This window comes from Budorcas taxicolor, chromosome 2 (assembly GCF_023091745.1).
Source record: "Budorcas taxicolor isolate Tak-1 chromosome 2, Takin1.1, whole genome shotgun sequence".
NCBI classification, from domain to species: Eukaryota; Metazoa; Chordata; class Mammalia; order Artiodactyla; family Bovidae; genus Budorcas; species Budorcas taxicolor.
In genome coordinates, this window is record NC_068911.1 from 71,619,948 (window position 1) to 71,644,099 (window position 24,152).

The window sequence follows — 24,152 nt, forward strand, 5'->3', positions numbered from 1 at the left end:
GATGCTCTCCTAAAACTCAGAGCAAAAGGAAAATTTTGCTCCCTGATGCTCTGGCTTGAGAGCTGGGCATCTGCCTGACATCCTGCGAACTACCCTGAATTTGCAGCAGGCAGGTGGAGGGAGGAGTTGGAAAGGAAGAGCATTTAAAGTCCCCCTCCTCTGCTGATGCCTCCAACCTTGGCACGGATTATAATTAAGTGATTGTTCTTTGTTGCCTACAGCCCCAGCTCTGGATGTTCCAGAGATAAATCAATAGAATCTGGTTTGAGTTGGATTCAGCCTGTTTAGGAACTGGGTCGATTGAAAAGGCTGTATGGTTTTTCACCTCAAGTTGCAAGGACTGTAAAACCAGATAATGAAGCGGAAAATTCACGTCTCTCTTCCCCTAGGAAATCAGAGGCAAAGCCTTCTGAATGTCTCTAAACACGTGAAACCTCTATAAAAGGGAATTCAAGGAACAAGCAGCTCAGAGAGCCCGCCTCCTCCCTCCTTCTGTTGGTCACATGCCTGCTGATAAATGAGAGCAGGAGGCAAGAACATTTGGTCCTTTAAGGCTTTTCACTTGCATCTCCAAAACAGACTATGCTTCATTACTGAATGAAGACATGCTGAATCCCTTGAATTGTAACTGGAGAGAAAATTATTATAGCACAAGCATTTTATGTTCTCTAATTTCTCTGTCAATCTTCATAAAAATAAAATCATTTTACTTAGAAAAATTACTTGGTGGAAACTGGGAAATAAGAAGGGTTTTTTGGTTGTTGTTCCTGAAAGCAGTGACAGCTACTGAAAATGGTTTCTCTTCCCATCTATTATATCAAATTTTCCATGAAAGCTGAATATTTAAGAATGAATTTTTTGAAAACAAACTGTTTGAGAAAGCTCATAAATCAAGAGCAAACTTGGAAACAAATGACTGGACACTGTTTATGGGATGTTCACATACTTACTATAAAAGTGATTCTCATGAGCATCCTTTTACTGGGATTACTATTGTCAGTATAGAAATTCACTTTTCTCAAACATTTAGAATTAATGTCCTTGTCTTAGGGAGCCCTCGGTTCCAGCAGCAGCTTCAGAGGCAACATTGAGGGCTGAAATGGGGCCCCCAGTTTCTGAAGGTGTCTCCCCTTATTTGGCACTCATGAGTGTCTACTTGAGAAAGAAGAATCTTTTGGGGCACCAGTACTTTCGAGATGAAAAAGGAGAATTTCAACTTTGGGAGTCCAAGTCTTCTCAAAGGGGATCATTGGGTTTTCTGAGCAGATTCCCTCTGCACTGGCTTCTAGTCTTTCCCACTCAAAATGAATTCCTTCTAAACTGGATTGTTCTAGAATAATCTTCTGTACATACATATGGGCACCATCTGTGATTCTCTCTGCTTACGACCATATAGTGATGCCCTAAATTCTCACATCAGATCATAACTTCTCTCCTTAGAAGTCATTCACTATTTCCTGCACACATGTTATTAATATCTAGCCAGTATACTTTAAATTACATGAAACAAGAACCGTGTCTTAGTGCAGCGTGCTGCCCAAGAAGCGGGTCGTACATATTCATGGAATCAGTACAGGCATTCCCCTTTACACATCTTTACCCATCCCTCAACCATGCTCCTCTCACTGGAGAAACAGAGGTCACGAATGGCCTTCTATAAAAGATAAGACCAAAACTCAGTATTCATATCATGCCCTAAGTTACAAATTATACAGAGAGGCAGTCAGTGTAGGTAACGGTTAAGGTCAGTAACCTGGAGCTCAGGTTACTTGGTTCAACTATTAACCAGTTTTGTAACCTTAGAAGATTATTAACCTCTGTGTCTACACTTCCCCACCCATCTATAAAATGGGACAACACAGTCATATACCACATTGGTTGGTTTTTGTGATGATTCAATACATAAATATATATAGCACTTGACATACAATAAAAGCTACTTATTAGCTATAAATGAAAGCCATATTTGGAGTTTTGCTCCTCTATAGATTTAGTTGAAAGATTTGTTGTTGTTGTTGTTTAGTCATTAAGTTGTGTTAGTCTCTTGCGACCCCATAGACTGTACCCCTCCAGGCTCCTCATTCCATGGGATTTCCATGGACATATCTATATAATAACTCAGATGAGGAAACATTCTTCTCTTCGGTCAGCACTTACAAATACTGACACTAAAGTACATGGGGCTTCCCTTGTGGCTCAGATGGTAAAGAGTCTTCCTGCAATGCTGGAGACCCAGGTTCAATATCTGGGATGGGAAGATCCCCTGGAGAAGGGAATGGCAGTCCACTCCAGTAGCCTTGCTAAGAGAATTCCATGGATAGAGGAGCCTGGCAGGCTACAGCCCATGGGGTTGCAAAGAGTCTGACACAACTGAACACTTTAACTTCAGAAAAAAAAAAGATCCCATTTGTGCAAATGCCAAAAGCTTCAATCCTAAATATTGAGTTTATACAAATGACATTTGTGTATACTTGCCTTAATTTGTTGATTCCAGTTGCTAATGACAAGATTTGCTGTCTTCTCAACTTCGTTATCAAGCTATCAAGGGGGAAAAAGGGAAAAAAATTTTTTTCTTTTTGTTGAGTCATGGTGCTGGCTTATTAATTATAGTACAATTAGTATCATAAGCAATAGAAATTTAAAAAACTTACAGTGGACATATTTCCTGAGAAAGTAGCCAACTCTCTTTTCCTCAGGTCAAGAATCTTATCACAGGATTTAGTATGAATGCATTTGGTTGGTAAGATAATCATTTCTAATATATAGTTATATTAAAAAAACATAAATGGGTACAATCTGTGTGGAGTGGAGGAGGAACTTGTGTAACTTGATATCACGTCTCATCCTATCACTTCCTTTTCTGCTTCATTCTGTGGAGCCCACACTTTAACACCCTGAGAAATGGTAGAAGTCCTTCAGTGGTAACTTAGCTAAGTGTCTTATAATTTCTGAAGTAAACACTGCTTTAATTTTAAAGAGATTGAATCCTTCATCATAATTAACTTTTTCTCCTACTTTACAATAGCCAGTGGATCAGTAATAAAGCTGATGAAAATGGACCTAGGCAACCTCGTAAGGAGACCAGATTTAAGTGAGGGCAAAACCTTTTACCCAAACTATAAACCTTTCCTCTAAACCCTTAGACCAGCCATCATTCAACCACCTTGAGATCTAGCAACACTGTGCTTTTATTTTTTCTTATCAGTTCATTAAACTTGGATTATATGTTTTATTGTAACAAATATGATTAAAATAATTTTATGCATTGTGCCACTTTTGACTTTCTGCGGCTGAAATGCGGATCAAGTTCACTTTAAAAATTCCAATCTTTTGTGAGAAAATGTGATAGGGTGATAGGGGTGCAATGTTATTTAGTCACTCAGTCATGTCCAACTCTTTGCGACCCGGTGAACTGTAGCCCACCAGGCTCCTCTAGAGGTCCATGGGATTTCCCAGACAAGGATACTGCAATGGGGTGCCATTTCCTTCTCCAGGGGATCTTCTAAACCCAGGGACTGAACCTATGCCTCTTGAATTGGCAGGCAAATTCTTTACCGCTAAGCCACCAGGGAAGCCCAGGGGTGCAATAGGGATGGGCAAATATGAAACAATTATGAACTGAACCAGCAGTGTGGGGACCGTGATATTAATTATCTAAAGCAATGGGGTAAGAATGATAGCACTGTGTCTGATTTAGTAAGTACTAAGGACATGCTGGTGATTATCATATTATTATGTGGTATGAAAATATTTTGTAATTAATGAAATATAGACTAGTGTTTGATTTCTATTATGATGATTTGCAAAGGCAGAAGATTATATTACTTTTTTCTGATAACTACTGTAAACTTCCCCATCATCCTAGCCCTAAGGAAGGCATCCATTCTAGTAAAAATACATGGATGTTCACCCAACATTGATTCCATTTCCTGACTTAGTTTCATAAGTTCAAATAAGATTTTTTCAGTATCATTTCTCTTCCATCAGGGCTTTCATAAATCCCCTCATCCTACGGACTTACCACCTTTAAGACTGGCTTTCTCTGACTTAAAACTCCGCTTAGCTACTGCCCCTACCCTTTGCAAAGACCTACTATTACTGCTCTGAACTTCTCACCTTACCAGACAGTGACACCATCTCTATTAGAGCTAAGCAGTGTTTATTAAATACCCCTTTATGTTGCCTGGAAATATATTTTGAAGTACTTACTGATTATATGATGCACAAATAAAAGGAAAAGGAGCGCAAATGAAACTGTTCTGGAAGGAAAGGTACATAGGCCATACAGATGACCAGGGGCCCTGAAGTATTATTTATTTTTCTTTAATTTTAAGGCTGTTTGATACCTATAGCAATACCTATTATTGCTTTAACCTAATCTCAAACTGAAAAGTATAAAAAAGCATTTCCTCTTAAAATTGTGTTTATAATTCTGTTTACTAAAGGAATACTTATTTATTGAAAAGCAATATAAATACCAAAAAATACAAAAAAATTAAATAAAAATAGCCTCTAATTCCACTATCTAGAGATAATCATTCTGGGAAGGTGCATCTAGGTTTTTTTTCTATGCATATATACACACATTTATTTTACAAAATTGAAGTTACATTGTTAGATTTGCTCATTTTGTTTTTTAATTTAGCACTACATCCCCATACCATTAAATTATTCTATAAGATTTTTAATGGTTACATTCCATTGCTTGAATTTATCCTAATTTATCTTTGGAAGATGAAAATGTTTCCATTTTTTCACAACTATAAACAAGGCTTCAACAAACATCCTCATACATAAATCTTTGGATTTGTGTTTATTTTTATGATGAAATTCCTAAAACTTAGTATCACTTTTTGATTACCTAGCTCTTGAGCCAAAGGCAGAAATCTTGCTTTAACAGGGAAGAAAAGAAATATTTTGACTCACTGATTTTCTCTTTTTTTCATGTGCACTCAGGACTTGATGAGCTGGTTTTATTGCTTCCAACTCAATTGCTTTGCCAAGTTTTCTGGAAATAGAACATAAAAGACACACAAGCCTACTATTAGGATTTATATCTACCTTCCAAATTATTTTCTGAGGAAATAAAATAGTGTGTTACAGCATATCTACTCAGTGCAAGTTTGCACGGGAGTATTTGTAGTATACCCACTTTAAATATTTATGACTCCCTTTGGGGTTGGAGCAAGGCTGGGCTGTGAGTACTCACTGATGCAGGTCCCCTGCAGACTTCATGCCCTCCGAGACCCAGGCCCAGGCACTGGCAAGACAGCTGGAGAGAAAAACAAGGGAGGACAAGTGTGGGTGTCATTTTCCCAGGAGTCCCAGAAATAAAGCATTCCATCTGATTCCTGCATTTGGCAATTGTACTCATATCCCCAGTCCTGTTTCAATTTCTCCATGGGATTAAAGCCAACATATTTATTTGCACTGTAATCGTTACATGATCTGCTTTTTTTCCCCAGTCATTTTCATTCCGATTTCCATTTCATGTCTGTAAAGTATCAGGAAAACAAAGTAAGCAAGGATGAGAAGGCATTTAGAACAGGTGGGAGAGAGCATGCCAGAGGTAGAAGACCCTTAAAGACGATCTTTTCAGGCTCTTCATTTTACAGATGAACCAACAGAGGCTCAGAGAAGTTGAGTGATGGATGACTTCAGAGCCCTGCTCATTCCCTGTGTGCTCAGATTGCCTGCTGGCCTTTAGGAACACAGCTCAGATACTCCACAGTATTGTGAACAGTATCTCAGTTTCACAAAAGGGCTGCTCTGCCCTGACCCAAGTAGCACAAAGAGAGAATCAAGAAACATGATGCTATTTTTCTTCTACATATAGTTGGCCGTCAAATAGCAAGCCCATTGTATCAATAAACCGAAGGGATAGACCCAGTGTAGACTTTGATGGAAAGGAGAGGACAGATCGGTGCCCTTACTGAGAGCAAGATGACGCAGAGATTTTGCCTCCAAATGACTTGGGCTTGACACGCCGAGGGGGTTTGTCAGGCTGCACCTGGCAGCCGCAGAATGGGAGGACTAGATCAAAGGATGTCAGATTTTCTATGCATCCAAAGCCAGGCACAAAACCAGGCATAAGAGAGGAACTACTGTATGCTCCCAGTTATAGGAAAGTCCAGAAGAGACAAAATACTCTAGATCGAAAAAAAGCAGATCTGTGTTACCTTGGGACTGTGTTGGGGAAAGGACTATAAACAGGTACGAGGCATCTTTTGGTGTGATGAAAATAGGTATATTTTGATTTTGGTGGCGGCTGCATGGTGTATACTTATAACAAAATCGATCAAAATATATACTTAAAATGTGTGCTTATTATTGCATGCAAATTAAATCTCAGTAGAATTTTTTTTTTTTTTTTTTTTGGTCTGTTTGCTTGTTTTGCAAGAAATCCAAGTACACTTTCAGGAAGAGAATCTGACTTTTGCCCCTAGGAGGCGCAGGGCAGCAGAGCAGGAACATGAAGGCACTGACCTCAGAGGGTCTGTGTCTGAATCTACAAGCTCCCCTTTGTGTCCTGCTCGACCTTGGAAGAATCAGTTTCTCTGACCCTCACTTAATTGGTCTTTGAGAATAGAAATAATTTGGGTTATTATACAAGTACCTCACAGAAATTATATGAGGTAGGTTTTATTTCCATTTTAAATACACTATGCACTGAGAGGGAAGATAGGGACTTTTCAGGTGGCACAGTGGTAAAGAATCCACTTGCCAATGCAAGAGACTCAGGTTCAATCTCTGGGTGGGGAAGATCCCTTGGAGGAGGAAATGGCAACCCACTCTAGTGTTCTTGCCTGGGAAATCCCATGGACAGAGGAGCCTGGCAGGCTACAGTCCTTAGGGTCGCAAAGAGTCAGACACAACTTACGGACTGAGCACGAGATTCCTGATCCACCCAGTTGGTAAGTGATAGAGCCAGAATTAAAACCTGGGCAATCTGAAAAGGTCTATTTATATTCAACCAGGGTGCTCTACTAGTTTCTTTGCAAGCTGAAACTGTTAGTCACTCAGTCATGTCCAACTCTTTGCGACTCCATGGACTGCAACCCACCAGGCTCCTCTGTCCATGGACTTCTCCAGGCAAGAATACTGGAGTGGGTTGCCATTCCCAACTCCAGGGGAATCTTCCTGACCTAGGGAGTGAACCCAGGTCTCCTGCATTACAGGAAGATTCTTTACCATCTGAGCCACCAGGAAAGCCCCAGGCTACTAAAATACTGTCCTAAAAATCAAGCTCAAAGTCAGAGCGATTTCAGAGCCACTATTTGCTGTTATAGGATGATGCCTAAGGAGGAGTAAGAATGCTCCACAAGGCTTCTATTTTTTCTTTCCCTCTTTCTTTTACCATCAGAAGGGGTCTTTGTAATGACACTGCCATTGGGTGACATCTGCAAACAATAGTCAAATCTTTGTAACAAATTATCACTAATGGACTGTTTTATAAGAATACCACTATCTTTCCTCTCTTTCCCAAGAGAAGTAATTGACTTCATTTTCAACTGAATTGAAAAACACTTGCAAACCAACATTTTTTTCAGCACCTGATCTGTTAATGTCTTTACATATATTAACTCATTTAATATGCACCCCAGTACCCACCCTCCCCCCCCACACACAAAGGAGCATACCTTGTTACTCCATATAACAGAAGAGGAAATCAAGGGAGGCCAGGTTATTTGTTGAAAGTCATAAAATTGAGATAAAGCGGGATACACACTTCAGGACGTCAAGACCTTCCGACGTAACAAATCTGCTTCCCAAGTTAGTATCATCACCAAGGCCTTTTCTTAATATGATATTAGGCCTCACAACAACACAGGATGAATTCAGTTCTGAAATTCATTATCTGTGTCACAAATTTCTTAAACTCTCCAAGCTTTAAGTCCTTGTGTGTAAATAGGGATCATAAAAAGACTTCTCAGAGATTGTTGTGAGGATTAAATGTAGCGAATCTAGAAAAGCATTTAACGCAGTGTCTGGCACACAGTAAGTACCCAAGAACTGGAAACCAGGCTTGATGCTCTGGACCTGCCACCTTTATAAAAGGAAGCTGGAACTGAACATATGTTGAAGGAGGAAACAAACAGAACAGGCTCCACCTTGAAAGCAGGACTCCATCTTGGGCTGGACTGCGGACTTTGAGCTATATGCTCAGTATCTACGGAAAGGACAAACCAACTGGAAAACCAGACCCTCCCGATGGAAGAGCCCCAGGGTTCGTAGGTAGACTCTCCATCACCTAAAAGAATACCCTAATTATCTGTGTAACCGAATAGAATCAGAAATTCTATTATGCTTATTGGGGTATGACCACAGGCCTATTGATAATTGTCCATGGTTAGCTACCTTGGCTTAAACGGCATATCACGGGTTTAAGGCATACAAATCATGGGTTAACTTTGATTGTATTCTTCTTGTCCTTTGTTCAGACTAGTTTCAGAGAATTTGGGGAGGTGGATTTGAGCAGGTACACTTACGGTATACAAGGTTTTCACAAAAACTGGCTGGGGTTCTTGGCTAAAAGAAGACTCTGCCTTGGGCCCGCCAGAGTAATAAACTGCACTCCACTATCTGCACTGTCCTGAGTGAGTTTGTTTCCCGGAACGCGTGGCTACAACAATGTCACTTTTAAAAAATTATTTTTAAGAGTGATTTTTGCCTTACCTCTTCCATGTACTTACTTTTTCTTTGTGCTCTGTAATGTTTTGCTTAGCTTGGTTGCCAGTTTCTGAAGTCCTTTGGCATAATTAATCTCCAGATTTGCCCTGTTAGCAAAGGCAAAGTTGTTGGATAGGATACAATGACTGGAAATCAAGAAAAACACACATGCATACACAAAGATTTGAAGGACTCAGGCTGATAATGGAACGCATAAAGAGGTGATTTGTCTACTAGAAGGATTCTCCTGTCCTAGGTGTAATCCTTAAAGATATCCAGGAGAGTCCTAAAAAGGGAGAGAAGTTTTCATTTAACCTTCTTGTACAGTAGCATTATGGGTTGGACTGTGTTCCTGAAAGGTTGTTGCTAAACCATGAAAGACGCCGGGATTCTTGGCCTCCGGAGGAGAAGAATTCAATCCGGGGCCAGAGACAAGGCTTGATCGCTCAGAGCTTTTGTGTAATAAAGTTTTATTAAAGTATAAAAGAGATAGAAAAGGCTTCTGACAAAGACATCAGAAGGGAGCTGAAAGAGTGCCTCCCTGCTAGTCTTTAGCTGGATGTTATATAGCTACTGCTGCTACTGCTGCTGCTAAGTCGCTTCAGTCGTGTCCAACCCTGTGCGACCCCATAGACAGCAATCCACCAGGCTCCCCCATCCCTGGGATTCTCAAGGCAAGAACACTGGAGTGGGTTGCCATTTCCCTCTCCAATGCATGAAAGTGAAAAGTGAAAGGGAAGTCGCTCAGTCGTGTCTGACTCTTTGCTACCCCATGGACTGTAGTCTACCAGGCTCCTCCGTCCATGGGATTTTCCAGGCAAGAGTACTGGAGTGGGTTGCCACTGCCTACTAGCAGTCCACTAATTAAAGAAAGGAAATGTCTCAAAACTAAGAGAATGGTACCAGGCCCCCTCACCCACAAGATGCATTTTGAGACAACCTTGGCACCAGGGCCATAAAATGATTGACAAGAATCTTGAAGAAGGGCAGATTTCCATACAATTATACAGTTTCATTAACCCAGATTAGGAGAGCAACATATGAGTATAACACACTGGTTTGTCTGAGCCTTTAGGCAGAACTGACTTGAAGACTGAGTCTGGGGTTGTTAGGACCAAACTGAAGCCAGGACAGGCTCTAAGGGGCAGGCTAGGCCTGAGGTTTAGTCTCTAGGAAAGCTGAGGCACTGGGAACTCCCACAGGCAATGTAGCTCGACCAATCAGAAGAAATCCCTGTAGCTCCCCCCGCCCATGCCAGACCTGAGCCAATCCGGATAGGGATGCGAGGTTAAAAGTCCTGCGAGTCCATACGGTTTAACCCATCAGCTATGCTGTTACAGGAACAAAGAACCGTCTGTATAAAAGTAGGTGTGATTCAGAGCTCGGGGCTCTCGTCAAGACTCCACTGCACTGGATGAGACTTGAGCCCTAGCTAGCAATAAACCCCTTCATGCTTTTGCATTGCTGTGGACGTCTTATTCTCTCAGTTTTGGGGACTCGGACTCTGGGCACAACAGGGTAAATATATAGTGCATCAACAAAGCTTAAGACAAACATTTCCATAAGAAAAATGCATTGGTTAGCTCAAGGTTTAAGAAAAGTTAAGCTCAGGTGGAACCAGGTGTCATAATGGCAACACAGAATTTTAAGAGAAACCTCTTTTTTAATTTGTATAGAGAAGGGGGAAAAATGCAACCCTAATTTGTTTCCTCCTGCCGTTAAGAGAGAGAAAAAAATGTCTGACACTTGCAGCCTATCTCCTCCGTTTGGAGACCCCTGGCCTTCCTGCTTGTTACCCTCTCATGCTTAAGTCCTAACCCGTTTGTCTGTGAATGTGACCTTATTTGAAAATTGAGTCTTTGCAAATGATCAAGTTCAGATGTAGTCACTGGGATGAGCTAGAACTCAATATGGATATGTCCTAATGAAAGGAAGAAATTTGAGCATAGACACACACAGACACACACATGGAGAATACTGTGTAAAGATGAAGAGTCAGAGGTCGGGATGATGAATTGCAAGCTAAGGATCCTGAAGGTTAAACGCCAGCGGCTAGGAGAGAGGCGTGGAACAGATCCTCCCTCACAGTCCCTGGAAGGAACCAACCTGGCCGACGCATTGATCTCAGACTTCCAGCCTCCAGGACTGTGACACAATAATGTTTCTGTAGTTTAAGCTACAAGAAGTGACAGTAAGATTGGAAGTTTAGTTACCCAGTCTGTGGTGCCTTGCTATGGCAGTCCTTGCAAACTATTCCAACTCCTTTCCGACTTATCCTGAGACATCAGCACCATCAGACTAGCTCTAGACTATGATAGCTGGTAATAAGATAATAATGGAATTAACCAAACGGTAACTTTCTAATTGGGGCTTCCCTGGTGGCTCAGTAATAAAGCATCCGCCTGCTGATGGAGGAGACTCAGGTTCAATCCCTGGGTGGGGAAGATCCCTGGAAGAGGAAATGGCAATCCACTCCAGTATTCTTGCCTGGAAAACTCCATGGACATAGGAGCCTGGCAGGCTAGAGTCCATGGTGTTCCAAAAAAGTTGGACATGACTTATCCACTAAACAGCATGCTTCCTAATGGGCCAACACGGAATTTAGAAGATGAATTCCCATGAGTTTGTATGCAAGACAAGACCCATTAGGGAATCTGGGCATGCCCCTCAAAAGAAATCTCAGTTCTTTGGGATAGATTGAATCACTCTCATCTTAAACTGATTTTTCCATGTCCCATTCTAGGCCCATCTATAACTAAAATGAAGACACATTTTTATTCATCTCGTCACTTTTCAATGAAAATAATAAAAATGTAAGAAATTAAGTTGAATTTATACTATGTTTTTCATCTTACTATAGACCAAAGAGTCTTTATTACATATTTTTCAGTCTTTTAATTCTACTTTTATTATAAAACATCTTTAAAAATTATTTGACTCCATTTCATTTGGGGAACAATCTCAGGACTCTCCAGTAATTAACTTAATACTTGGATGTTCTCACACAAATTAGACTCAGTGTTATGGACCAAAGAAGGAAAGACAGTTCTCTTTTATAAGAGAAATCCAGACATCATGGGCTATGAACCTGTTGCTAAATTTCTATTCATTTTTCTTCATTAGTACAGCTGTGCACCAAGTTATTTTACCACTTTTTAAAAGAAAGAAGACTGTTGCAGGATGTATGTTAAGGCCTAGGTGCAGAAAACACCCATTTGGTAGCAGGCCTTGTTCAAGAATAAGAAAAAGTTAAGGCAAATATTTTTAAATAATGAAGATGATAAAGAAATAACTCATAGTGTTATACAAAGATTTCTCTGCTCTTGGAATAAGTTCTGACTGATGGAGAGAGAGAGTCCTGGTTGGCAGCAAGCTCAAAGAGACCACCACCCTCAATGAACTTGAATGTTCTAGAATCCCAGGAGAGGCTCAGTAAAGTGGCTTTAGGAAACTTTAAAAGGAAGTAATCAGACTTACCTTAAGGGGTTTTATGATAATTAAGATGTGGCAATCACCCAAATAGAGGCTCAAAGACGAGAGTGATGTCTATTGACCTGCACCATCTGACCCCTGGTCCTCTTTCTGATTTCTCCTCCTGTCATCCCCTTGTTCACCATACCCTTGTTCAGTAGCCATATGTCATCCTGCCTCAGGGTCTTTGCGCATGCTGTGGCCTCTGCCAGGTAGTTCGTCTGCTACATAACCCCATGGCAGTCTCCTTCATGTCAATTTCAACCAGTCTTGTGCAAACATCACTGCCTCAGAGGCCTATTGAAAAGAGCACTCTTGTCACTATCCCCTACAGCTTTAATTATGCCCTAGCATTTATCACTATCTTACATCACATAATTTTTTGGTGTGCTTCTTTGAACATCTCTAGTGTGAAAGCTCCATCAGGATCAGGATTTTGTATTACTCATTGCTATATCTCTAGGCTTAGAACAGTGCTTGGCGTGTTATTGGTACTCAGCATGTATTTCTTGAATGAATGAATGGACTTCCTATCAGGTCTTGGTTAGGATTTTTAACCAGTCTCCACTACAAGTCCGTTCTCATTTCACTACTTTTGAAAACTTTAAAGTGCTGAATTATTTAAATTCAGTCCCACAAGTTTGAACTGTGCTTAGCTCTGACGTCAGTGTACACAACTCTCTAGCACTTGCAACAGCTAGACACATAAACCCTCTCCTAACCCATCCTAACCAGAGGGATCTTTAGGAGTTTCATTTCTAGCATTCCATTCTTGCTTGGAAGCCACACATAGAACATTAAATGTGATGATGCATTTGTTGTGCTCAGATAGTGATAGGCACCAAATGAGTTCTTAATAAATATTAATTTTTCTAATATTGTTAGGGAAGCACCCTGATTGAAACTGCCCACCCTGGCCAGGCACCATAGTAACCATTTGCATGAGTTGTTTTATTACAGGAGGTTCTGGTAAGGAACATGGAACTAATAAACCTCCACCAACTGGAAGAGTTCGGGAAAGGTCAAAAGGAGACACCACATGTCCGACCACCTCCCAGAATCCTCCTCTCTGGCATCCATCTTGGCTGAACAAGGCATACACCACCAGGAAGATCTCTGAGTCAGAATGATTGGCTAAAGAAAACCCAGAAACTAATCCCATCACCATAAAACCTGAGACTGCAAGCCATGTGACAGAGAAGTTCTCCTGGGTTCCCTTACCCTCCTGCTCTCCGCCAGGCGCCCTTTCCCAATAAAATCTCTTGCTTTGTCAGCACATGTGTCTCCTCGGACAATTCATTTCTGAGTGTTAGACAAGAGCCCAGTTTCAGGCCCTGGAAGGGGTCCCCCTCCCTGCAACCATATGATTATGCGTATGTATCCAAAAGAATTTCTAAACATTCAGAACAGCCAAAATATACAGAGACAGAGAGGTGTGGGGGAAAGAAGGCACAATTTTCTCCTCCACAGCTCCAGAACCATTTTCAATGGCTCCCACAGGAAAGGGAATGCTGTCAGGCACAGGCTCTTCCTCAGAATTCAGTTTCACTTTTACATAGTTCTTGCAGGTCGTAAAAGATAGCTCAGAGGCTAAGCAGAAATAAAAAAGACAATGTCGAGAGTGTGAAGCATGGTGTTCCTTTACATCCTTAACCCTTTCTGATTCGCCTGCAGGGTTGGGGGGAGAGGGGGAGGAATGGGCTTTGGTGGCAAGAAGGGAGAGGGTCCTGCTCACTTTGAACTGATGGGCTCTTCTGTTTTGAGCCCCGTGTCTCTGCTGGCTTTCTCTCATGAACGGTAGGAAACCAGCCTAAAGAGACCGAATTACCACACAGCATCTCTTGCTTTGGAAGGCTTCTCTTTACATACAATTATCTTAGAAATCGACAGGAAGTGGATTTGTAGTTTTATAGGTTGGTATACAGCTTAAAAATTCTTGTAATCCTGCCGCGAAGTTTGTGTCCAAACAGTGCAGTCCCTCCTGACAAATCTGTGACATGTTGATGAGGCTTTACCTGTGTTTTGTCTACACAGAAACTAGTGACTCCAGCATTTATTATACAACATGACAGGCAACATTCTAAGTGCTTCAGGTATGTTTCCTCATAACCTGCAATCACTCCCATCAGGAAGGCACACTGACTCTACCCATTTCGTGGAGGAGAACACTGAGGCACAGAGAGTTTAGTAGGTAACTTGCCCTGCTGGAGGACACTCATGAAGAAGTGACAGCTGGGATGCAAACCCAGGTAGTCTGGCTCAAGAACCTGCCTGCCCAGCATTCCACTCTCCCACCTCTGAAACTGGAGAATTACGGGGGAGTCAGAGGCAAATGGTTTTTAAAATTGACACCGCTTCTCCCTCTGCCTTTAACTGCGGTGTTCTGATTCACCACAACTCATGAGGCTTAGCAGCTAGAAATGGGATCACAGCAGCCTAGGAGAAGACTGAATGAGCTTCCTGCGGCTTCTTCCAAAAGCATCTGTGCAGTTAGTTGTAAGGCGCTTTCCTGGATGAGGACGGGGAGGTCTTGAAGGTCTAGAAAAGTGGGGAAGGAGGGGTTCTGATATCACATGTCACCAAGGTAGACCTCTGAGGCCAGACTGAGCTGGACACAGCCTCTCTGAGCAGCACAATTGTACCGTTCATCTCTCTGCCTTCAATACTCTATTGGTAGCCCTACTACATAAATGTATTAGTTTCCTGGATGGCTCAGATGGTAAGGAATCTGCCTGCAATGCAGGAGACCCAGGTTCAGTCCCTGGGTTGGGGAGATCTCCTGGGGAAGGAAATGTCAACCTACTTCATTATTCTTGCCTGGAGCATTTCATGAACAGAAGAGCCTGGCGGGCTACAGTCCATGGGGTCCAAAGAATTGAACATGACTTAGCGACTTAAACCACCACAATACATAAATATTATGTGTATTTCATATTTAACACCAACATTCAGGACTTCCCTGGTGGCTCAGATGGTAAAGCGTCTGTCTACAATGCGGGAGACCTGGGTTCGATCCCTGGGTCGGGAAGATCCCCTGGAGAAGGAAATGGCAATCCACTCCAGTACTATTGCCTGGAAAATCCTATGGACAGAGGAGCCTGGTAGGCTACAGTTCATGGGGTCACAAAGAGTTGTCAACCAAGTGAAACAGGCTGCAGTCATTTCCTCTTGTATTTTAACACTAATGACCATTTGAGAATCCTCAGCAGATCCCCCTACATGTCAGAAGGTAAGGAAATGAGAAAGTGGGGAGGGTGAACTTGTGTACAGGAGAGGAACATGTTGCTAGGCTCCTTTTCTGGTGAGTTTGCCTACAACTGAAAAACTCTCTGGCCTCTGACCCTAAATGGCTTTATCTTAGCAGAGGTTAATGGGTAAATTCCTCCTCAGAGAAAAATCACTCTAAAAGCCACATTCCAACAGGCAAGTGTGGAGAGAGCTGTCTTTTTTATAGGTTGGAATGCTTGTAAGTTGGAATAAACACTGCCATGTGGCTCATCTGTTCTTAGGGTCCCATGAAGCAAAATATATATCCTTTCCGGATTTCTGCTAAACAGAAATGAATGGACAGAGTCAGAAAGGGACACATTTGCCCAAGGCAGACATGGCAGTGTGCACCCCCAGCCACACTGGTTTCTTCTAAGGCATCTGCTTTAATATGGCTTCTAGCCTGGAAGACAACACATGCGAAGAAAGTCAACAGAGGCAGAGTTAATGTCAAACTGAGACATGGACTTTTCCCTCCTCATTAAAATGATTGGAAACTAGTTTATAAGAACATTGAGCTAATGTTCTAGCCCTACAGCTACTGTATCTAATAGGAGTTGAGATTCTCTCTCCAACCAATTGTCTTGGCACATGTGAAATTGATGATGTATCTTTTTGGATGGGTAACTCAATCTTAGAATATTCCAGTGAGTCTTAATAATCCCTGACCAGGGAAATGGCATGCACTGACTTTTAATCCAGTTATATTCTAATTTCCTCTCAGCATGTGGAGGCAGGTCAACACATTTTCATTAGTAATAATGAAGATCAACCAATAAGTCAAAGACTAACATTTGTCTTAGGTTTGAAAATAAATCATATTTAAAAAAACATGAGAGACAGAAAATATGTGGTATCAGATTCAATATTTTAGACAGGGCACAAATTAAACTGTAAGACTATAAGGGACCGGGTAATCAATTACCAAGTACTCTACTCTAAGAAAATTAAGATGATAAAAAAAGATTAAAAATGAAAACTGCAGCTGCTTCTGTGTCTGTGAGGAATTGGTTAAAATTGAACGAAGGCTCTCTCAAGACTGAAAACAGCAGGTGACAAAACCCTCCCTTTATTATGAATTAAGAGGAAATTGTAGTCCTCTGAAACTCTTTGCAATATTACAGCCCCATTCCTGGCCTTCTGCTTTCTATCAGCAACAGCTTCTTGGGGCCTGGTGTGCTGATATTTTCCACACAAGCTTTATCAGTTTGCCATTTGAAAAACAGCAGCAAGCTCACACAGATAAGCTGTATTTAAAAGTTAAAACAATTTGAAAATTGAAAGACATTTTTACACAGGTGCTGCTTTTTGAGCAGTGGGATTCTCTGGCTAGCCCACAATACCCACTTCATCATTACTCATTGCCTTTATTCTGGTTCCTGAGAACTGACTGTGGCTCAGATCATGAACTCCTTATTGCCAAATTCAGACTTAAACTGAAGAAAGTAGGGAAAACCACTAGACCATTCAGGTATGACCTAAATCAAATCCCTTATGATTATACAGTGCAAGTGAGAAATAGATTTAAGGGACTAGATCTGATAGATAGAGTGCCTGATGAACTATGGACTGAGGTTCGTTACATTGTACAGGAGACAGGGATCAAGACCATCCCCATGGAAAAGAAATGCAAGAAAGCAAAATGGCTATCTGAGGAGGCCTTACAAATAGCTCTGAACAGAAGAGAAAAGCCAAGGAGAAAAGGGAAGATATAAGCATCTGAATGCAGAGTTCCAAAGAATAGCAAGAAGAGATAAGAAAGCCTTCCTCAGCGATCAATGCAAAGAAATAGAGGAAAACAACAGAATGGGAAAGACTAGAGATCTCTTCAAGAAAATTAGAGATACCAAGGGAACATTTCATGCAAAGATGGGCTCGATAAAGAACAGAAATGGTATGGACCTAACAGAAGCAGAAGATACTAAGAAGAGGTGGCAAGAATACACAGAAGAACTGTACAAAAAAGATCTTCACGACCAAGATAATCATGATGGTGTGATCACTCACCTACAGCCAGACATCCTGGAATGTGAAGTCAAGTGGGCCTTGGAAAGCATCACTACGAACAAAGCTAGTGGAGGTGATGGAATTCCAGTTGAGCTATTTCAAATCCTGAAAGATGATGCTGTAAAAGTGCTGCACTCGATATGCCAGCAAATCTGGAAAACTCAGCAGTGGCCACAGGACTGAAAAAGGTCAGTTTTCATTCCAATCCCAAAGAAAGTCAATGCCAAAGAATGCTCAAACTACCACACAATTGCACTCGTCTCACACGCTAGGAAAGTAATGCTCAAAATTCTCCAAGCCAGGCTTCAGCAATACGTGAACCGTGAACTTCCTGATGTTCAAGCTGGTTTTAGAAAAGGCAGAGGAACCAGAGATCAAATTGCCAACATCTGCTGGATCATGGAAAAAGCAAGAGAGTTCCAGAAAAACATCTACTTCTGCTTTCTTGACTATGCCAAAGCCTTTGACTGTGTGGATCACAAGAAACTGTGGAAAATTCTGAGAGAGATGGGACCACCTGACCTGCCTCTTGAGAAACCTATATGCAGGTCAGGAAGCAACAGTTAGAACTGGACATGGAACAACAGACTGGTTCCAAATAGGAAAAGGAGTACGTCAAGGCTATATATTGTCACCCTACTTATTTAATTTATATGCAGAGTACATCATGAGAAACGCTGGGCTGGAAGAAGCACAAGCTGGAATCAAGATTGCCGGGAGAAATATCAATAACCTCAGATACGCAGATGACACCACCCTTATGGCAGAAAGTGAAGAGGAACTAAAAAGCCTCTTGAAGAAAGTGAAAGAGGAGAGTGAAAAAGTTGGCTTGAAGCTCATCATTCAGAAAATGAAGATCATGACATCTGGTCCCATCACTTCATGGGAAATAGATGGGGAAACAGTGGAAACAGTGTCAGACTTTATTTTTTGGGTCTCCAAAATCACTGCAGATGGTGATTGCAGCCATGAAATTAAAAAACGTTTACTCCTTGGAAGAAAGGTTATGACCAACCTAGACAGCATATTCAAAAGCAGAGACATTACTTTGCCGACTAACGTCCGTCTAGTCAAGGCTATGGTTTTTCCAGTGGTCATGTATGGATGAGAGAGTTGGACTGTGAAGAAGGCTGAGCATTGAAGAATTGATGCTTTTGAACTGTGGTGTTGGAGAAGACTCTTGAGAGTCCCTTGGACTGCAAGGAGATCCAACCAGTCCATTCTAAAGGAGATCAGCCCTGGGATTTTTTTGGAGGGAATGATGCTGAAGCTGAAACTCTAGTACTTTGGCCACCTTATGCGAAGAGTTGACTCACTGGAAAAGACTCTGATGCTGGGAGGGATTTGGGGCAGGAGGAGAAGGGGACGACAGAGGATGAGATGGCTGGATGGCATCACTGACTCGATGGACGTGAGTCTGAGTGAACTCCGGGAGTTGGTGATGGACAAGGAGGCCTGGCGTGCTGCGATTCATGGGGTCGCAAAGAGTCGGACACGACTGAGCGACTGAACTGAACTGAACTGAACTGAGAACAGTGTATAAAAGGAGAAATAGGAAGATGAGACTTGGAGGTCACGCTGCTTGGGTGCCCAGTCTGGGAGTTTCACTGAGTCTCTGCTTGCTTCTGGCCCAGGGGATGCACAGCAAAGGTTGGTCTAGCACCTTAGATCCTCTGTGTCTGTTAATTCTTGAACTGAGTGAGTTTATATGGGTGGGGGGAGAGAGTGTTGTTATGGGGGAAGTCAGGTGAAATGGACAAGAAAGGCAGTTTTTTAAACTTTTCAACTAGAAAGCAAAATTTTATACAGAATCCCACCATATTATATAGATGTTGTGTTCTGAATAAGTGGGAACAGGAGTGAAAAAGGGTTCTGAGTCCTGCCCTTTAATTTCTTCCTACCTGCTAAAGTGACCCCTGAGAGCTTCCCACAGACCTCTATGCTACCAGGTACAAAAGCCACTGGGCTTGATGACCACAGGTGTCCCTTACCATAGAAAACCCTAAAACATTGTGAAGGGAACTGGATCACTACCATAGCTATGCCCCAAACTGCCTGCCCACCTGGAAGATGCCCTCACGCCATGCCTGGGTAGATCTGAGTAGAAATTACAATACGCCTCCTTTTCCATATCCCCATCTGTAAGTTAGGTGTGGATGAGAGTATTCACATACTGCACTGGATTGTGAGACTTTATCTAAGAGAAACCAAAGATAAGGTGCATTTAATGCACTTCCTGGTCTCTTCTATGATTTTATTATTCTATTCTAGCTTTTGTTCAAAATACTCTATGTAAGTACATTTCTTTGACACACTCATTCATTACTCCTTGTAAAGAGCTTAACTTAAACTTCTAAAAAGTTGTGAGTGCCTGAAGGCACAGAATCACTCACGAGAATACATTTATTCCCTCAGTGAGCATCCAATGAATGCCTACTCTGTGCAAGTCATGCAGGATACAAAGACCCTTAAGGAGTTCAGTGTCCAGGAGTGGAGACAGACAAGTGAGCAGAAAGGCAGTGCTGCCATAGCAGAGATAAATACTAGTGGAGTCTTGACTTGAAGGCCAACCAGAGTGGGATGACTGAGTTCTGAAGAATGCATTGGGTGGAAGCTGGCACTGAAGGCAGAAGTGTCTCCTGGGCAGAGGATACAGCGTGTACCACTGCCAGGACCCATGATGGCAGGTAGGAGGGGTGAGGGGGTGATTGCAAGTGGTTCTACAAGCAGCGACCGTAAGTAAGATGGAGAGATGTGATCTGAGAGATGTGCTGTTAGAGATGTAATCTTTAAGCTGATCTTAAAGTTCCTTCTATGAAATACTACAAAGGTTGAATTTTATCCTAAAGGTCATGGAAACCTCTGAAGGGTCTTAAAGAGGGTCCTGACCACAAAGTGAAAGAAAGCTCCCTAGTTGAGGCAGCTTGCTTGGGTGAGAAAAATTAGATCCTCTGAAGGGACACAGCTGTGAGCCCAGGTACATGAAGGCTGAGAGTGAATTAGATTTCTACTTTCACAATGCCCCTCAGCCAGGTGCCTTCATGAAGTGTACAAACTGCCCAGCGGCAGGGCAGTACCCCAGGCAGAGGACAGGTTAAGAGTGTTCTGCCCGAACAATGGCAGAGGCCATGAAATGAAAACAATGCTAGCGGAGCAGAGGTGTTTGGAAGAGAGAAATATAAGGACTTGGTCATGAGTTGAGACAGAAGAGGAGCTTCCCTGGTGGCTCACACAGTAAAGAATCTGCCTGAAATGCAGAATATCTGGGTTCGATCCTTGGGTCAGGAAGATCCCCAGAGAAGGGAAAGGCTACCCACCCCAGTATTCTTGCCTGGAGAAGTCCATGGACAGAGAGCCTGGTGGGCTACAGTCCAAGGGATTGCAGAGTCGGACGCAACTGAGCAGCCACTGACCACCTCACTGAGACAGAAGAAGGGGTTGTGGGTGGCTCCCCCGTATTGGGCTTGCCTGGGTGAGCAGAGGTCCTGGTAATCATGGTTAAAAATCCAGAAGGAGTGAGTACCAGCTTTGGGGAAAAGCTGATCAACTCTATTTGGATAAGCTTCCATTGTGGTTTCATGGAGCTTTCAGCTGGAACTATCCAATAGACTGTTGGATATATGGTTTGAAGTACAGGTTAAGACGTATTGCCTAGTACATATGGGAGCTATCAATATGCAGAAAAGGGCTGAAGTTGTGGGAACTAAGATCACGCAAGCTATGGGTAGACTAGAAAAGGTAAGGATTTATTAAAGATTTCATTTTAATCACTTATCTTTTATTGACAGCCTCTGCAATGCATTGTAGATGAAACAATGACCAACTACACTTGCTTCTTTGTTGTCTTCTTTTCTTTTTAATTAAAAAACATTTTTTTATGTCCAGAGTTGTGGTACTTGCTGTTTGAAAACCTGATCTTAAGCTTTCATAGAGGAAAAAAATAATTGATTTTCCCCATCAAAGCCTGTTTACACTTTAGCTATGTGGGGCAGGGAACCAAATGTTCAGTTTCTAGAAATGTGCCTTTGTCTTTTTGGATCTAATCTGTGATTGTTTTGAAGTGAATGTGATGGTTTTGGCATTAGGCAGTTTAGGAGCTGCTGTGTGTTTCTGGCTAAATCTGAGTTGCTACTACAAAAAAAGGAAACTGAAGCAGCTAATTAGATAAAAGAAGCTAAGCACAGCCATGAATTACAGAATTTCCAGGCAAAATGGTGTTTCAATTCCAACACACTTTTCTATCACCACCAATTAGAACAAATGCAAGAAGGCAGCTGAGCTTGGAAATAGAACATTATCTGGCCTTGAAGCTTGATTGGGATGCAGTCCCTTGTAGCCAGGAGCTAATACAGATGTGTTAGCAGAACCACATTCCGATGGATTCTTAAGCAAGGTGTCTGCAATTGTTAATATCCAAGGATAGTAAAGGCCCTGTTTAACAATACAGGTGTAATAATAAGAAAATAAACCTTAAACTAGCTTTCATTTTTTTATTAATTCAATCTATAAATATTTACTGAATGCATTTTATGTGGCAGGTATTAAGCACCATATGCCCTCTCACTAAATCTTTCATATGTTGGCTGCTGGATTTGTCTTCATGAATTTCTATGTCATGATTTTCTGTGTCTCGGTAGAAATGCCTGCTATACATATTCTAAGGGTACACCTTTACTTGTCTGATGGTGTTTCCTGTTACTTGTCTATACTCTTAAGTAATACGATGTTCTCAGTCACTCAGTGATGTCCAACTCCATGGACTATAGCTCACCAGGCTCCTCTGTTCATGGGATTCTCCAGTTAAGAATACTGAAGTGGGTTGCCATTCCTTTCTCCAGGGGATCTATCCCACTTAGGGACTGAACCCCGGTCTCCTGCATTGGAGGTGGATTCTTTACGGTCAAGTCATTAGGAAAGCCCAAGTAATATGATAGCTTCTTTGCAAGAGTATTGGCTTTCTAGGCATTTTCCTGATACCAAGGAAAGGTATCACTGATTCATATGTAATAAGCACATCTTATTTTCCATTTAAAAGGAAAATAAGCCAAGTGCTCATGTCTGGATAACTGGTGGGAAACAGCTTTTTATCTTTTGTATGTCTGGGAAAGTAACTACTGCTAACTAACTACAGAATGGGGACAGTGAAGGCAAGTGTAATACCAGCTATGTTGGTTGCGACCACTCCTCCTTTTGATATGGTACTTATGTTCTCAAACACTTCTTTGGAAGAGATAGGAACCTCAGACTCACTCCCAGTGGGAAAGAAATGACCCAGTCATGGAGGGAGGTAGCATCTGTCTTTGCCAGCTGACATGTAGGGAATTTGTTGGGAAAAAAAATACAATATACCACATATTCATAGATTAGTAGGGACTTTGTGTCCATTAGAAAACAATTGTTTGGAAACACCTACTCTTTTAGCATGGATGACATCCTTTAGGTTAACTACATGATCCAAGAGCTGAGAAAAGGAAGGAGAGCTTCAAGCCCAAGTGTGAGAGGGCATTGCCAAATGTACATTTATCAGGAATAAATATAAAGCAACTCACACAAGGTATCTTGGTTAAGGGGAAATGATTTAATTGTGAAAGATGAGCTTTCCCATTGTTCAGGAAAGCATTCATTGCATACATGACCTAATAGCCAGCATAATTCTTTGGGTCTAGGTAAACCAGTAGATCCCCTCTTTGTATTTATGCTATGCAAATTTTACCCCAGAGATGTGCACATAATTTTGCTAGATTTTCAAATTCTGTATTCTGCTCTATGAAGAGATAAAACTGTGAAGGGAGATATCTTTAGCTACCCAAGTGTCTCTCCTTTGCTGGAACCCATTTGCCATTCTGGAACGTGTGGGAAAGTTTACACATGAATAGGTCTAGGGCAGATGGAAGCCTGAGGAAGCAACTTCAAGAGAGACACAGGTAAGAAAGGAAGGTTTTGACTGTATGCAAAGTAGGTGTGTCTGTGGCAAGGCAAGATGTAGAGTTACATAGACAAGGGAGAAAGAACAGGGCCATTTTGGAGAAATAATTCTCTTAAACTTACTCAGTTATTTGTTGAGTTTGTTTATCAGGCATTATCCATCATCGACCTTCTAGCTTTATAGCTCTCTACCAGGCACTAGTTTTGAACCTGTAGATGCCAAATAATCAAGGCTCAGCTTACTGTAACCCAGGTCACTTGTACGGTTACTCTATGTACAGATTCTTCCTGATCTGCAGGAGGGAGCTGTTTTCTAATTTAGGTAATAGGTTGAACTTGTATAATAGTTAACTGGTCTTATTTTACATAGTTTCCTTTGAGATGGATAAAAAAATATTTTTCTTACAGAAAAAAAAAATTCCCTCCAAGATTGGTCCTCTCTCTTCTTTTCATAGAATTAAAGCAATTTGGCCATTAAGTGAGAAATTACTTGTTTAAACTTGTTTTCTTTTTGACTCCATTTGACAAACCTGGTTCGGTTCAGTTCAGTTCAGCCGCTCAGTCGTGTCCGACTCTTTGTGACCCCATGAACCGCAGCATGCCAGGCCTCCTTGTCCATCACCAACTGCAGGAATCTACCCAAACCCATGTCCATTGAGTTGGTGATGCCATCCAACCATCTCATCCTCTGTCGTTCCCTTCTCTTCCTGCCCTCAATCTTTCCCAGCATCAGGGTCTTTTCAAACCTGGATACTTCTTTATAAAAGCATGTTTGAACTCTCCTGTATCTTTCCTTGGCCTCGTTCATAGCT

At 41.7% G+C, this 24,152-nt stretch overlaps 1 protein-coding gene across 1 annotated transcript in view; it reads right to left on the reverse strand.

The window, feature by feature from the left end:
* The window catches only part of NOSTRIN (nitric oxide synthase trafficking), a 63,313-nt gene that overhangs the window by 26,151 nt on the left and 13,010 nt on the right, over positions 1–24,152 (reverse strand). Inside the window, exons 3-6 of the mRNA XM_052635658.1 lie at positions 8,694–8,777; positions 5,210–5,272; positions 4,927–5,008; positions 2,476–2,538 (exon numbers count right to left, since the gene is read on the reverse strand). Coding sequence (XP_052491618.1) covers positions 2,476–2,538; positions 4,927–5,008; positions 5,210–5,272; positions 8,694–8,777 — 292 coding nt within the window. The remainder of the gene's footprint in view (positions 1–2,475; positions 2,539–4,926; positions 5,009–5,209; positions 5,273–8,693; positions 8,778–24,152) is intronic.